General features: G+C 36.6%; 1 protein-coding gene across 8 annotated transcripts in view; it reads left to right on the top strand.

Annotated features, from left to right (window-relative positions):
* EXOC2 (exocyst complex component 2) overlaps positions 1 to 14,598 on the top strand; it is a 297,739-nt gene that overhangs the window by 198,456 nt on the left and 84,685 nt on the right. For all 8 annotated transcript variants that reach the window (XM_046004926.1, XM_046004927.1, XM_046004920.1 and 5 more), the window contains one exon: positions 7,726 to 7,867. In XM_046004926.1, the coding sequence (XP_045860882.1) occupies positions 7,726 to 7,867 (142 nt within the window). The remainder of the gene's footprint in view (positions 1 to 7,725; positions 7,868 to 14,598) is intronic.

The following is a 14,598-nucleotide window of genomic DNA, read 5'->3' as shown; positions in this document are numbered from 1 at the left end:
CCCGTGGTCTATCTTCCCGTCATTTTAGATTCACTTCTCCGGCAGTCCTACTTTTCAGAAAGTGGTTGATTTTCTGTTTCTAGAGTTGCTGTTCTTCTTCTCTTTGCTCTCCCGTTGGATTTGTAGGTGTTTGCAATGTTTAGATAAGCTATCGAGCTGATCTCCTGCTACCTGATGTAGTCTCAGGCTGCTACTTCTCTGCCATCTTGATTCCTCCTCCCCTTTCTGCCTTTTTAATATAAACATTCAAGGTATGAATGTCCCTCTATCTCTTTAGCACTATTCCACATATTAACATATTTTAGTTCTGTTTTGTATTTGCTCATTTTAATTGTGAGTCTTCCTTTGACACACAACTATATAGGAGTGTGATTTTAAATTTCCAAATTGGGGGTGGGTGGGTGGGTAGCAATTAGTTTCCCTGTTGGGAATGAGTTTTCTCTTTGTTAGAGATTTTTAACTTAATTATGCTGATGAGGTTAGTGAATGTCATGTTTTTGACTTTGTTGAGACTTCCTTTTCAGGCTGATACATGATGAGTTTCTTAAATATTCTCCCTTGCTTGAAAATATTATATCCTTTAGTTTTAAAAACCATTAGATCAAGTTTGTGAATTTTATTGTTCAGTCTTCTATATCCATTCCTTTTATGTGTTTTCGTCTTCAATTTGTCAGTTACTGAGAGATATATATTGTAGTCTTTATCTGCCTTTTAGATATTTTTTGTTTTCTTTGTCTCTAATATTTCATAGTTCCATTATGATGTATCTCTTGGTGTATATTGTTGTCCTTTTTTCCCCTGACTGATTGATACCGTTAATCAGGTCTGGAAAATCTCAACTATTACCTCTTTAAATATTATTCTTTTCTATTCACTCTTTTCTCTCCTTCAAGACCTCCTATGGGATATATGTTAGACCTCACTCTGTTCATGTCTCTAACATTTTTTATTTTTTCCCCACCCATCTCTAATTCTTTTAGTGATTCAGAATAATTCATTCAGCTCTCTCTTCTCCTTGACTTTTTCTTCATTTGTATCTAATCTTGTTGAAATTTGCTGTCTATTGCCATTTTATTTCAGTTGTTTTTCATTTCCGGAAACTTGGTTTTTGTCACTAAGTAAAGGAAAATGATTAACTTGCTCTGGAATGGTATAATTTCAAATATCAGTGTAGGAGGTGGTGGCAGTGGCAGGGAAAGTGGCAGACAGAGGGAGAAAGTTATTTCCCATGCTCCTTGGATTGTTCTTTGTAGGTTGCCAAATCACATACAGTGTATAGTCAAACAAAAGACTCCCTATTAGGAAGAAGATTGGAGCAGTTATGAGAAGCCTCAATAATGGGATCTGAGACAGTTAACTTGATTATTAAAAATTCACAGAAAAAGAAAAGATTGAGGAATAATAAAGATTAGTAGCAAGTCACCAGGTTAAAATCACAGTGGAAGGTGAGGGAAGTGAGGAATGATAGCTCTCACGAAGTGCTAGAGACATTGTCTTTCTGTTTCAGGGTGACAGTATATCCTGTTTTATCCTGTTTTTTTCTTTTATTCGTGCCACCTCTACTAGGGACTAAGAGTTTATTTTTAAAAGTTAATTATTTACTTGACATTTATTTTGTCTACATTTGACAAGTTCTGTTTTAATAACACAAAGTAATGTCAATTTGCCATTTGTCTGACCATTTGTAAAAAAATTTTAAGAGTATATTAATTTAACTGAATCTAGTCATCCATATTCACTTGGATAGATGATGTTCTTATTGTAATTTGATTATTTTGTTTCTATAGAGATCACTTAGTTCACTGTATTCTTTCTGTCATCTTTGAACTGAAATTAACTTTTTTTTTTTAAGATTTTGTTTATTTATTTGACGACAGAGATCACAAGTAGGCAGAGAGGCAGGCAGAGAGAGAGGGGGAAGCAGGCTCCTTGCTGAGCAGAGAGCCAGATGTGGGGCTCCATCCCAGGACCCTGGGATCATGACCTGAGATGAAGGCAGAGGCTTTAACCCACTGAGCCACCCAGGCGCCCCTGAAATTAACTTTTTTAAAATTATTTTTTCTTTTTCAGAAACATACTTTTATGTAGGATTTTTAACAAAAAGTTTTAAAAATAGAAAATTAGAAAATTTAAATTTAGAACATTAATTAATGATCATGTTTTTAACTATTTTGAATGAATTGAAGACAACTATATAGAAATTGAGGAAATAAGACATCTATGTAGGTGTGTGTTTCTCGGCACCTGTCTGGGATGCACACTTACTGCTGTACAGGTCAGGCTATATGTTGTCAGAATATCTTTTGATATGTGTATTGCTGCCTAAGAAGATATAATGGTAGATTTATCACCAACATTATTTGCCCCTGCATCTGAAATGCTACCTCCTAATGTATTCTCTATTTCTGTAAGTTATTGCCAGCTACTTGAAGTACTTTAAAAGGTGCTTCTCAGTCCTCAAACGTAAGAATTTAGTGAGTACTTCTGTTTCTGATTGCATAATTACTAAATTGGCACCTCTTTTTTTTTTTTTAAAGAAAGCCCTTCCCAGTACCCTTAAAGGTACCTCCAAAGCACTCCCTCTCTCCCTTAACAGCTTTGTTCTTTGAATGTTTTAAATTTTTTTTTTTAAAGATTTTATTTATTTATTTGACAGCGAGAGAGAGCTCACAAGCAGGCAGAGGGAGAGAGAAAGGGAAGCAGGCTCCCTGCTGAGCAGAGATCCCGATATGGGACTCGATCCCAGGACTCTGAGATCACGACCCGAGCCGAAGGCAGCGGCTTAACCCACTGAGCCACCCAGGCGAATGTTTTATAAATGTTTTCTTGCCTTTCTTTCCTATTAGACTGTGATTTCCTCTAACTTTTTTTTTTATTTATTTAACTTTCATTCATCACTGTTAGATAGTGCTTTAATGATGAACAGACCTTATCCTTGGGTAGTAGGGGTCAAGCAAATTTAGCTAACATCTGTATTTATTAGCTATCATGAACAGGGTTCTAGTGAAAATTGGGCATGTTGAAATAAATAATAATAGTATAATAATGATAGCTGAGAGAATTTGTGATGTACTTTAAATGTACTATATTTAAGTTTCATAAATTATCTTTTTGAATTCCTTCAACAAAATTTATGAGTTACTGTTGATCTTAATTCTGCTTTGTCAGACGTTAATATCTGCCCATTTATTTATTTTCAACCATTTTTTTAAAAAAGAGTATGAATTATATACAGTAAAACATAAATCTTCAATGTACAAATAAGTGACTTTTAATGCATATATACATCCCAGTATCCGACACCTAAATCAAGATATATTTCCCCCATGCCCCATTCTAAGTCAGTAGGCACCCTTCTCATCACTGTTTTGATTTCTGTCAGCATGCATTAGTTTTGTCTGTTCTTTAACTTTGTGTAAAAAGGAACTGTACAGTTAATAATCTTTTGTGTCTAGCTGCTTTTACTCCAACATAATTTTTGAGATTCATCCAAATTGTTGTGTCTGTAAGTAATTTATTTTCTTTTATAGCTGAGTTTGGATAACTCAAATTTGTTTAATCATTCCCACTGTAACAGGTATTGGATTGTTTCCAGTTTAAGGGGTTTTTTTGTTTTGTTGTTTTAAGATTTTATTTATTTATTTAACAGAGAGAGCACAAGCAGGGAGAGTGCGAGGCAGAGGGAGAGGGAGAAGCAGGCTCCCCACTGAGCAGGGAACTTAGTACTCTTTTGAGATCATGTCCTGAGCCAAAGGCACATGCTCATCCCTCTGAGCCACCCAGGCACCCCACTTTAAGTTTTTTTATGAATAAACTTCTTGTGAACGTTGCTGTGAAAGTCTTTTGTGGACATTTGTACTCTCTCATCTTGCAATTGCTGTCATGGAATAAGTTAATTAGGAATTCTAAATAGTATTTCAGAGTGGGTGTCTGATTTTAGTTCTCATTTTATAGTAATGTATGAGTATTCCACTTGTTCCATGTTGTCCTTACAAACACTTAATATTATCATTTTTTTTATTTCAGTCAATTCTGTTGCTTTCATTGGCTTTCTCTGATTAAATGACATTAAGCCCTTTTTCTTACACATTACTCATATTCAGATATTTTCTGTTTGGAAGTGCCTTTTCAATTCATTTCCCTATGTTTTTTTTTTCTCATATTTTATGCATTTTTATGATATATAAAATTTTTTAAAATTTCTTTTCAGTGTTCCAGAATTCATTGTTTATGCACCACACCCAGTGCTCCATGTAATACGTACTCTCCATAATACCCACCACCAGGCTCACCCAACCCCCTATCTTCCTCCTCTCCAAAACCCTGTTTGGTTCTAAGAGTCCATAGTCTCTCATGGTTTGTCTGCCCTCCAATATCCCTCAACTCACTTCTCTCCATCTCCCCATGTCTTCCATGTTATTCCTTATGCTCCACAAATAAGTGAAACCATATGATAATTTACTGTCTCTACTTGACTTATTTCACTCAGCATAATCTCTTCCAGTCCCGTTCATGTTGATAAAAAACTTGGGTATTCATCCTTTCTAATGGAGGTATAATACTCCATTGTATATATGGACCATATCTTCTTTTCCATTCATCCATTGAAGGGTATCTTGGTTCTTTCCAAAGTTTGGCGACCGTGGCCATTGCTGCTATGAACATTGGGGTACAGATGGCCCTTCTTTTCACTACAGTTGTATCTTTGGGGTAAATACCCTGTAGTGCAATTGCAGGGTTATAGGGAAGCTCTATGTTTAATTTCTTAAGGAATCTCCACACTGTTTTCCAAAGTGGCTGCACCAACTTGCATTCCCACCAACAGTGTAAGAGGGTTCCCCTTTCTCCACATCCTCTCCAACACTTGTTGTTTACTGTCTTGTTAATTTTGGCCATTCAACTGGTATAAGGTGGTATCTCAATGTTGTTTTGATTTGAATCTCCCTGATGGCTAATGATGATGAACATTTTTTCATGTGTCTGTTAGCCATTTGTATGTCTTTTTTGGAGAAGTGTCTGTTCATGTCTTTTGCCTATTTTTTGACGTGATTATTTTGTGTGTGTTGAATTTGAAGAGTTCTTTATAGATCTCGGGTATCAGCCCCTTGTCTGTACTGTCATTTGCGAATATCTTCTCCCATTCCATGCGTTGCCTCTTTGTTTTGTTGACAGTTTCCTTTGCTGTGCAGAAGCTTTTGATCTTGATGAAGTCCCAAAAGTTCATTTTTGCTTTTGTTTCCTTTGCCTTTGGAGACATATCTTGAAAGAAGTTGCTGTGACCAATGTCAAAGAGGTTACTGCCTATGTTCTTCTTTAGGATTTTGATAGATTCCTGCCTCACGTTGAGGTCTTTTATCCTTTCGAGTTTATCTTTTTGTATGGTGTAAGAGAATGGTCGAGTTTCATTCTTCTACACATAGCTGTCCAATTTTTCCCAGCACCATTTATTGAAAAGACTGTCTTTTCCATTGTATATTTTTTCGTGGTGTCAAAGATTATTTGACCATAGAGTTGAGGGTCCATATCTGGGCTCTCTACTCTGTCCCATCGTGTCTGTTTTCTGCCAGTACCTTGCTTTCTTGGTGATCACAGCTTTGTAGTAAAGCTCGAAATCAGGCAACGTGATGCCCCCAGTTTTGTTTTTCTTTTTCAACATTTCCTTAGCAATTCAGGATCTCTTCTGGTTCCATACAAATTTTTGTTCCAGCTCCTTGAAAAAAGCCAGTGGAATTTTGATCGGAATGGCATTGAAAGTATAGATTACTCTAGGCAGTGTAGACATTTTAACAATGTGTATTCTTCTGATCCATGAGCATGGAATGGTCTTCCATCTTTTTGTGTCTTCCTCAATTTCTTTCATGAGTGTTCTGTAGTTCTTGAGTATAGACCCTTACAGATTCCTTATAGATTCTTGAGGTAGATCCTTTACCTCTTTGATTAGGTTTATTCCCAGGTATCCTATGGTTCTTGGTGCTGTAGTAAATGGAATCGATTCTCTAATTTCCCTTTCTGTGTTTTCATTGTTAATGTATAAAAAACAACTGATTTCTGTGCATTGATTTTGTATTCTGTCACATTACTGAATTGCTGTGTGAGTTCTAGTAGTTTGGGGGTAGAGTCTTTTGGTTTTCCATATAAAGTATCATGTCATCTGTGAAGAGAGTTTGACTTCTCCTTTGCCAATTTGAATACCTTTTATTTCTTTTTGTTGTCTGATTGATGTTCTTAGGACTTCTAGTACTATGTTGAACAAGAGTGGTGAGAGTGGGCATCCTTGTCATGTTCCTGATCTCAAAGGGAAGTCTGTCAGCTTTTCCCGATTGAGGATGATATTCACTGTGGATTTTTCATAGATAGAGTTTATGAAGTTGAGGAATGTTCCCTCTGTGCCTATACTTTGAAGGGTTTTAATCAGGAACAGATGCTCTATCTTATCAAATGCTTTTTCTGCATCAATTGAGAAGACCTTGTGGTTCTTCTCTATTCTCTTGTTTGTTTGTTCTAGCACATTGATTGATTTGCGAATGTTGAACCACTCCTGCATCCCGTGGATAAATCCCACCTGGTCATTGTGGATAATCTTTAATGTACTGTTGGATCCAGTTAGCTAAGATCTTGTTGAGAATCTTGGCATTCATATTCATCAGGGATAATGGGCTGAAATTCTCTTTTTTTGGTGGAGTCTTTGCCTGGTTTGGGGATCAGGTTAATGCTGGCTTCATAAAAAGAGTCTGGAAGTTTTCCTTCTGCTTCTATTTTTTGAAACAGCTTCAGGAGAATAGGTATTATTTCTTCTTCGAATGTTTGGTAGAATTCCCCCAGAGAATCCATCAGGTCCTGGGCTCTTGTTTTTACTCTGTGCCTTGAAGTACTTATTGTACTTAATTTCAGTCTCCATAGTGACCACTGGTTCTTCCAGTTAAACTACTCATTATTAGCTTTGAAAGTCGTGTGTGGGGGTGCCTCGGTGGTTCAGTGGGTTAAGCCTTGCCTTCAGCTCCGGTCATGATCCTAGGTGCTGGGGTCAAGCCAGGCATCGGGCTCTCCACTCAGCAAGGAGCCTGTTTCCTCCTCTCTCTCTGCCTGTTTCTCTGCCTACTTGTGATCTCTGTCTGTCAAATAAATAAATAAAATCTCAAAAAAAAAATAAAAAGAATGTAAGTCAGGTGTGTTCTAAGTCTTGTTTTATATCGTACATTAGTCTCCTTAAAGGTTTTCATTATTTTTCTAAGTCAAGTTGTTGCTTGTCTTTACTACAGCTGAATTTCACTACATGACAGATATTCCTTTTTACAGATGTTACACTATATGATGTAGAAGCAGACACCATCACCAGTAGTCCACTGCAGAGGGCTCTGAGCCCATAGACTTTTTATTCCCAAATTTACAACTCTGCCCTACTCTAACTTCTTGGCCTCTTGAGTGCCAGTGAGACCAGGAAGGTAGCCTCATCCTGTTCTACTTCCACTACCAACAGGAACTCACAGTTCATGTGGGCTGAACTTTCTATGTATAGTCCATGTATGAGGACTAATTCATATTAAATAACCTGTGTTAAGAGGGTGGTCTTTGTTACTGAAAAATAAATAAAATAGAAATCACGATTTTTTTTCTGTAGGAAAATTGATAAGTACTTTTAAAATATGCTGAAGTATTTATATTATTTTACTTTTCCCTCCCGCTCAGATAAAAAAATCATAGTTATTCTTTATTATGTGTTTGCAGATTAGCATGGCTTCATTGAAAGAATTAGACCAAAGACTCTTTGAAAATTACATTGAGTTGAAAGCAGATCCTATCGTTGGCTCCTTGGAACCTGGAATTTATGCAGGCTATTTTGATTGGAAAGACTGCCTGCCTCCAACAGGTAAATGGTTTTAAGTTACTGTCCAGCACATCTAGAGTTATAAATATGAATTTTATCAATCAGTGTATTCTTAAAATGCTTTTCTTTTTATTCATATTTCCCCCATTGTTTGATTTTAACTTTTTACTAGCTTAAACCCATTTTTGATAGTTTGGATATAGTGTACTTTTTATTATTCATACCTCAGGCTTAAAATTATTCTTAAATACCAGAAAATAATTAATTATACCATATAGTATTGATCATTTTAGTAATGCATATTTGCTTCCCAGGATGTGTCCTTATTGCATAGATAGAATAGACTGTGACAGTTTATACAATGACTTTGTGACTATCATCAAAAAATTTATGTAAGAAATTTGGTCACTTCTTTATAAGACCTAATTATTAATGCTGACAAGGTGAAGGATAGAAGAAAAATGTGTAGGAGTATGATTATTACAGTAATTTAGCAAAGAAAATTGAACCACAGAAGGATGACTGACACAGTTCAGTATTATCTTGTGACATCTAATGAAAGTCACTTAAATCACTTCATAATATATATTTTAAAAATAAGTATTGCTTGCTGAATCAAACTTTTTGATGGGTCAGGTAGTTATTCCTTTGTATGAAATAGTGTGAAATTCATAGAACCAAGCTCCCTAATAACATTTTTATCTAGAAGTAGTCTTATATAGAAATGGTCATGTTTATATTAGACATAGATTCTTTTTGGATATATATATGTAGATATACTAGTGAATTGTTAAGAGGATTGAGTTAATCTTCATTCTTTTACCTAATTGCTTTAAACACCTTTTTTAATTGTGTAATGCTTTTATTAGATGGTGATAAAATTGTTTAATCTTTAAACACCTTTGGGTTTTTATTGTGTAGTGTTCACTTTAAGTAGTAACAATATAGTAATGCCATGAGTCAAAACTAAATACTAGAATCATGAAATTAAGGATATTTTATGTGACCACAGGTATTTTATTTTCTGAAATCACAGCCATTATAGTCAGTCATCTGAGGCTTTCTACCCATGTGTCCATAATTAATCTTTTTTCCTTAAATTCTGTTACTTTTCTATATATGTACTTTACTGTGTCCAAGCTGGGTTATAGTTCATATCCCAAATATATCCTTTGAATGTTGGATTATAGTTCATATCCCAAATATATCCTTTGGAAGTTTAAATCAGATCCTATTAGTATCTGTAAATCCTTGCAATATCTTCCCATTAAACTTACAGTAAAATGTGCAATGCAGTGCATGGCAGGCCCTAGCCTGGTGCCCTGGCACTTTGCCCACCACTCACAAGTGTACACCAAGGCCTCTCTCCAGCTACATTTTAGCACAGTGAGCCTTTTTGTTGCCCAAACTTTCCAAGTACTTCCACCTTACCTCTTCAAACCTTTTTTCTTTTTTCCTTTGCTTAGGTGGTAGTTCTTCCTTATCTTATAGGATTGACTCCCTTTTGTCATTCAGGTCTTAAACTTAAATGTCACCATACCAGCCACCAGCCTGGAGAAATGACATGAGCAATGGACAGTTGTCATGGTGTGTTAAATTTAACTTGTGAAAATTATTCATTTTACTTGTGAAATAATTATTTACAAGGGAAAATGCTATACATGTGGTTCTAGCACTGGCCTTTATACTGGTTGAACTTATTAAAGCTAAATCCATGAGGTCATAGTTTGTGGGTTCATTACCACTTTAAGTGAACAAACATAACTTTTAACAATAAATTATCATTCTCAAGATCATCAGTCAACAGCATCTGGAGCTTTTGATCTACAGTCCCTTTTTCAAAACTCTTAGACCCAGATGACTTTTGGAATTGCAGTATTTTGGATTTTGGAAAGATATAGCGCATGTGCCATATATTATGTTACATTCCCAGCAATGATTTCTGCAGGGAAACATGAATACTTAGACTAGGAATGATACTCAGTATCCTTAATCAGGTCAGGTGAGAAATTGCCACCAGAAGAGTTCATCACAGATTTGTAAATTCACGAATAGAAAATTTTGTCTTTTGCATTCTGTGTCTTTAGTATCTAAACTACTTGATGCATAATGCCTGCTCAGTAAATATTTGTACAGTAACTGCACCAATGACCCCTTTATAGCTTCCACAGATGCCTCTGCTAGTGTCTTCAGTGCCCGGTCATCACTTCCCTGACTGGCATGTGCATGCTTCAGGGTCCATCTCTGAAAGGAGTGGTTTTTCTGGCAAGTCTTCCTCCCATGAACCCTGACAGGATTGTTTGTTTTGTTTTCTTTTTCTGAATTACACCTTTTAACCTCTAATTCTCAGGTACATACACATTATATACGTATATCATATATATGTGCGTATATGTGTATATTATATGTCTATATAAATGTAAAATATAAAATGTAAAAATATGTATATTATATATGTGTACCAAATATGTATATTATATATATGTATGTATATGATATACATGTTAATACATAAATAGTATACACATTATATGCATATAATATACATATTTAGTACATATATAATATACATGTTTTTTGTTACCTGTCACCTGTTTTTTTTATTGCCCCATTTTGGGAGAATTTTTAAAAATGTGTGATGATTTTTTTCACATTCATAGACTTCAAATTATGTAAGTATTTTTATAGAGCAGTGACTGAAAGTTTCAGAATTCCAAGGGATAGATATCAAAAGGGTTTTTCAATAAAATCTCTTTATTTTCTACTAAAGGTATTAATTCACAATACTCAGATTTTGCCTACTGTTCTTAGCCCACGGCTGGTGAGCTAAATGTCCTTTCTCCCCAGTCTTAGATGAACTAGACAAAAAGAGCTCTTTGGACCAGCCTGATTCCTGCTTCTCCCTTGACTGGCCTGCCTCCACCTTCTGTCTAAGATGGCTGAGAGGAATGGTATCCAGTGACCACTTTTCCTTTCTTATTTGGGGTACTTCCCCGTGTGTGTGTGTGTATAAATTATCTCATCGGAAAAGAAAAGTCTTACTTTTGCTGGAGCAAACTTTTATGGAAGTAGTTTAGCGATCCCAGATATTCAGAAATAAAGGAGTTGTTATGTGGCAGGCCATGTGTGTGCAAACACATACACACACGCACACATTCATGTACATTGCAGTTTTAAGCATCTTGCTGACAGGTGGTTTCAGTTATTTGTGCCCTAATAACATCTGACTCAGTGCCTTGAATATAATTATCACTTACTACTTGTGGCTCTAATTTTCTGGATTTCAACCATCTTAAGATAATTAAATTATTTATAACCTCTTAAGAATCTTAGGACATTGGGCACTAACCTGGCAGTGTGGTCGCCCTAACTATAAATCACAGTCCCCACAAACACTCCCCATCATTCTTCTCTTTGCAACCCAGCTTTTAAAAAGTTGTCTTTCCTTGAAGATTCCTTGCTAGTGCTGTCTCTGTTATTGTGTCACTTGATCTCTCAACTGAGAAGTCTGCTTTCACCCTCCACCCCGCCTGTTGAGACTATTCTCACTCAAGCCACTTCAGATGCTATACATTTGACCCTTGAACAACACGGGTTTGAACTGTGCAATTCCACTTATATGTGGATTTTTTTTCTTTTTAGATTTTTGTTTATTTTTTTTTTATAAACATATAATGTATTTTTATCCCCAGGGCTACAGGTCAGTGAATCACCAGGTTTACACACTTCACAGCACTCACCATAGCACATACCCTCCCCAATGTCCATAACCACCCTCCCCCTCTCCCAACCCCATGTCCCCCCAGCAACCCCCAGTTTGTTTTGTGAGATTAAGAGTCACTTATGGTTTGTCTCCCTCCCAATCCCATCTTGTTTCATTTATTCTTCTCCTATCCCCCTAACCCCCCATGTTGCATCTCCACGTCCTCATATCAGGGAGATCATATGATATTGTCTTTTTCCAATTGACTTATTTCACTAAGCATGATACGCTCTAGTTCCATCCACGTCGTCGCAAATGGCAAGATTTCATTTCTTTTGATGGCTGCATAGTATTCCATTGTGTATATATACCACCTTTTCTTTATCCATTCATCTGTTGATGGACGTCTAGGTTCTTTCCATAGTTTGACTATTGTAGACATTGCTGCTATAAACATTCGGGTGCACGTGCCCCTTTGGATCACTATGTTTGTATCTTTAGGGTAAATACCCAGTAGTGCAATTGCTGGGTCATACGGTAGTTCTATTTTCAACATTTTGAGGAACCTCCATGCTGTTTTCCAGAGTGGTTGCACCAGCTTGCATTCCCACCAACAGTGTAGGAGGGTTCCCCTTTCTCCGCATCCTCGCCAGCATCTGTCATTTCCTGACTTATTAATTTTAGCCATTCTGACTGGTGTGAGGTGGTATCTCATTGTGGTTTTGATTTGTATTTCCCTGATGCTGAGTGACGTGGAGCAGAGCATTTTTTCATGTGTCTGTTGGCCATCTGGATGTCTTCTTTGCAGAAATGTCTGTTCATGTCCTCTGCCCATTTCTTGATTGGATTGTTTGTTCTTTGGGTGTTGAGTTTGCTAAGTTCCTTATAGATTTTGGATACTAGCCCTTTATCTGATATGTCATTTGCAAATATCTTCTCCCATTCTGTCAGTTGTCTTTTGGTTTTGTTAACTGTTTCCTTTGCTGTGCAAAAGCTTTTGATCTTGATGAAATCCCAATAGTTCATTTTTGCCCTTGCTTCCCTTGTCTTTGGCGATGTTCCTAGGAAGATGTTGCTGCGGCTGAGGTCGAAGAGGGTTTTGCCTGTGTTCTCCTCAAGGACTTGGATGGATTCCTTTCTCACATTGAGGTCCTTCATCCATTTAGAGTCTATTTTCATGTGTGGTGTAAGGAAATGGTCCAATTTCATTTTTCTGCATGTGGCTGTCCAATTTTCCCAGCACCATTTATTGAAGAGGCTGTCGTTTTTCCATTGGACATTCTTTCCTGCTTTGTCAAAGATTAGTTGGCCATAGAGTTGAGGGTCTATTTCTGGGCTCTCTATTCTGTTCCATTGATCTATGTGTCTGTTTTTGTGCCAGTACCATGCTGTCTTGATGATGGCAGCTTTGTAATAGAGCTTGAAGTCCGGAATTGTGATGCCACCAATGTTTGCTTTCTTTTTCAATATTCCTTTGGCTATTCGAGGTCTTTTCTGGTTCCATATAAATTTGAGGATTATTTGTTCCATTTCTTTGAAAAAAATGGATGGTATTTTGATAGGGATTGCATTAAATGTGTAGATTGCTTTAGGTAGCATAGACATTTTCACAATATTTATTCTTCCAATCCAGGAGCATGGAACATTTTTCCATTTCTTTGTGTCTTCCTCAATGTCTTTCATGAGTTTTCTGCATATAGTTATATAGATATAGTTATAGAATATTGATATAGTTTTCTGCATATAGATTCTTAGCCTCTTTGGTTAGGTTTATTCCTAGGTATCTTATAGTTTAGGGTAAATAGGATTGACTCCTTAATTTCTCTTTCTTCTGTCTTGTTGTTGGTGTACAGAAATGCAACTGATTTCTGTGCATTGATTTTATATCCTGACACTTTACTGAATTCCTGAACAAATTCTAGCAGTTTTGGAGTGGAGTCTTTTGGGTTTTCCACATATAGTATCAGATCATCTGCGAAGAGTGATAGTTTGACTTCTTCTTTGCTGATTTGGATGACTTTAATTTCTTTTTGTTGTCTGATTGCTGAGGCTAGGACTTCCAGTACTATGTTGAACACCAGTGATGATAGTGGACATCCCTGCCGTGTTCCTGACCTTAACGGAAAAGCTTTCAGTTTTTCTCCATTGAGAATGATATTTGCGGTGGGTTTTTCATAGATGGCTTTGATAATATTGAGGTAGGTGCCCTCTATCCCTACACTTTGAAGAGTTTTGATCAGGAAGGGATGCTGTACTTTGTCAAATGCTTTTTCAGCATCTATTGAGAGTATCATATGGTTCTTGTTCTTTCTTTTATTAATGTGTTCTATCACATTGATTGATTTGCGGATGTTGAACCAACCTTGCAGCCCTGGAATAAATCCCACTTGGTCATGGTGAATAATCCTTTTAATGTACTGTTGAATCCTATTGGCTAGTATTTTGGTGAGAATTTTTGCATCTGTGTTCATCAAGGATATTGGTCTGTAGTTCTCTTTTTTGGTGGGATCCTTGTCTGGTTTTGGGATCAAGGTGATGCTGGCCTCATAAAATGAGTTTGGAAGTTTCCTTCCATTTCTGTTCTTTGGAACAGTTTCAGGAGAATAGGAATTAGTTCTTCTTTAAATGTTTGGTAGAATTCCCCTGGGAAGCCGTCTGGCCCTGGGCTTTTGTTTGTTTGGAGATTTTTGATGACTGTTTCAATCTCCTTACTGGTTATGGGCCTGTTCAGGTTTTCTATTTCTTCCTGGTTCAGTTGTGGTAGTTTATATGTCTCTAGGAATGCATCCATTTCTTCCAGATTGTCAAATTTGTTGGCGTAGAGTTGCTCATCATATGTTCTTATAATTGTCTGTATTTCTTTGGTGTTAGTTGTGATCTCTCCTCTTTCATTCATGATTTTATTTATTTGGGTCTTTTACACTCAAATTTAACCTTTCTGTAACTTTTAAAAAACTTGTAAAGTAACTTTTCCTGCCCTCCCTTGTCCCCTCTAACACCCAAGCTTTCAACATGAGAGGGGTGTGGGGAGTGCCATTCAGGAACCCAGAGCAAAGCTGACAAGGCTGAG

This window comes from Meles meles, chromosome 5 (genome assembly GCF_922984935.1).
Source record: "Meles meles chromosome 5, mMelMel3.1 paternal haplotype, whole genome shotgun sequence".
Classification (NCBI taxonomy): domain Eukaryota; kingdom Metazoa; phylum Chordata; class Mammalia; order Carnivora; family Mustelidae; genus Meles; species Meles meles.
This window is presented reverse-complemented; position numbering and strand designations above follow the sequence as displayed.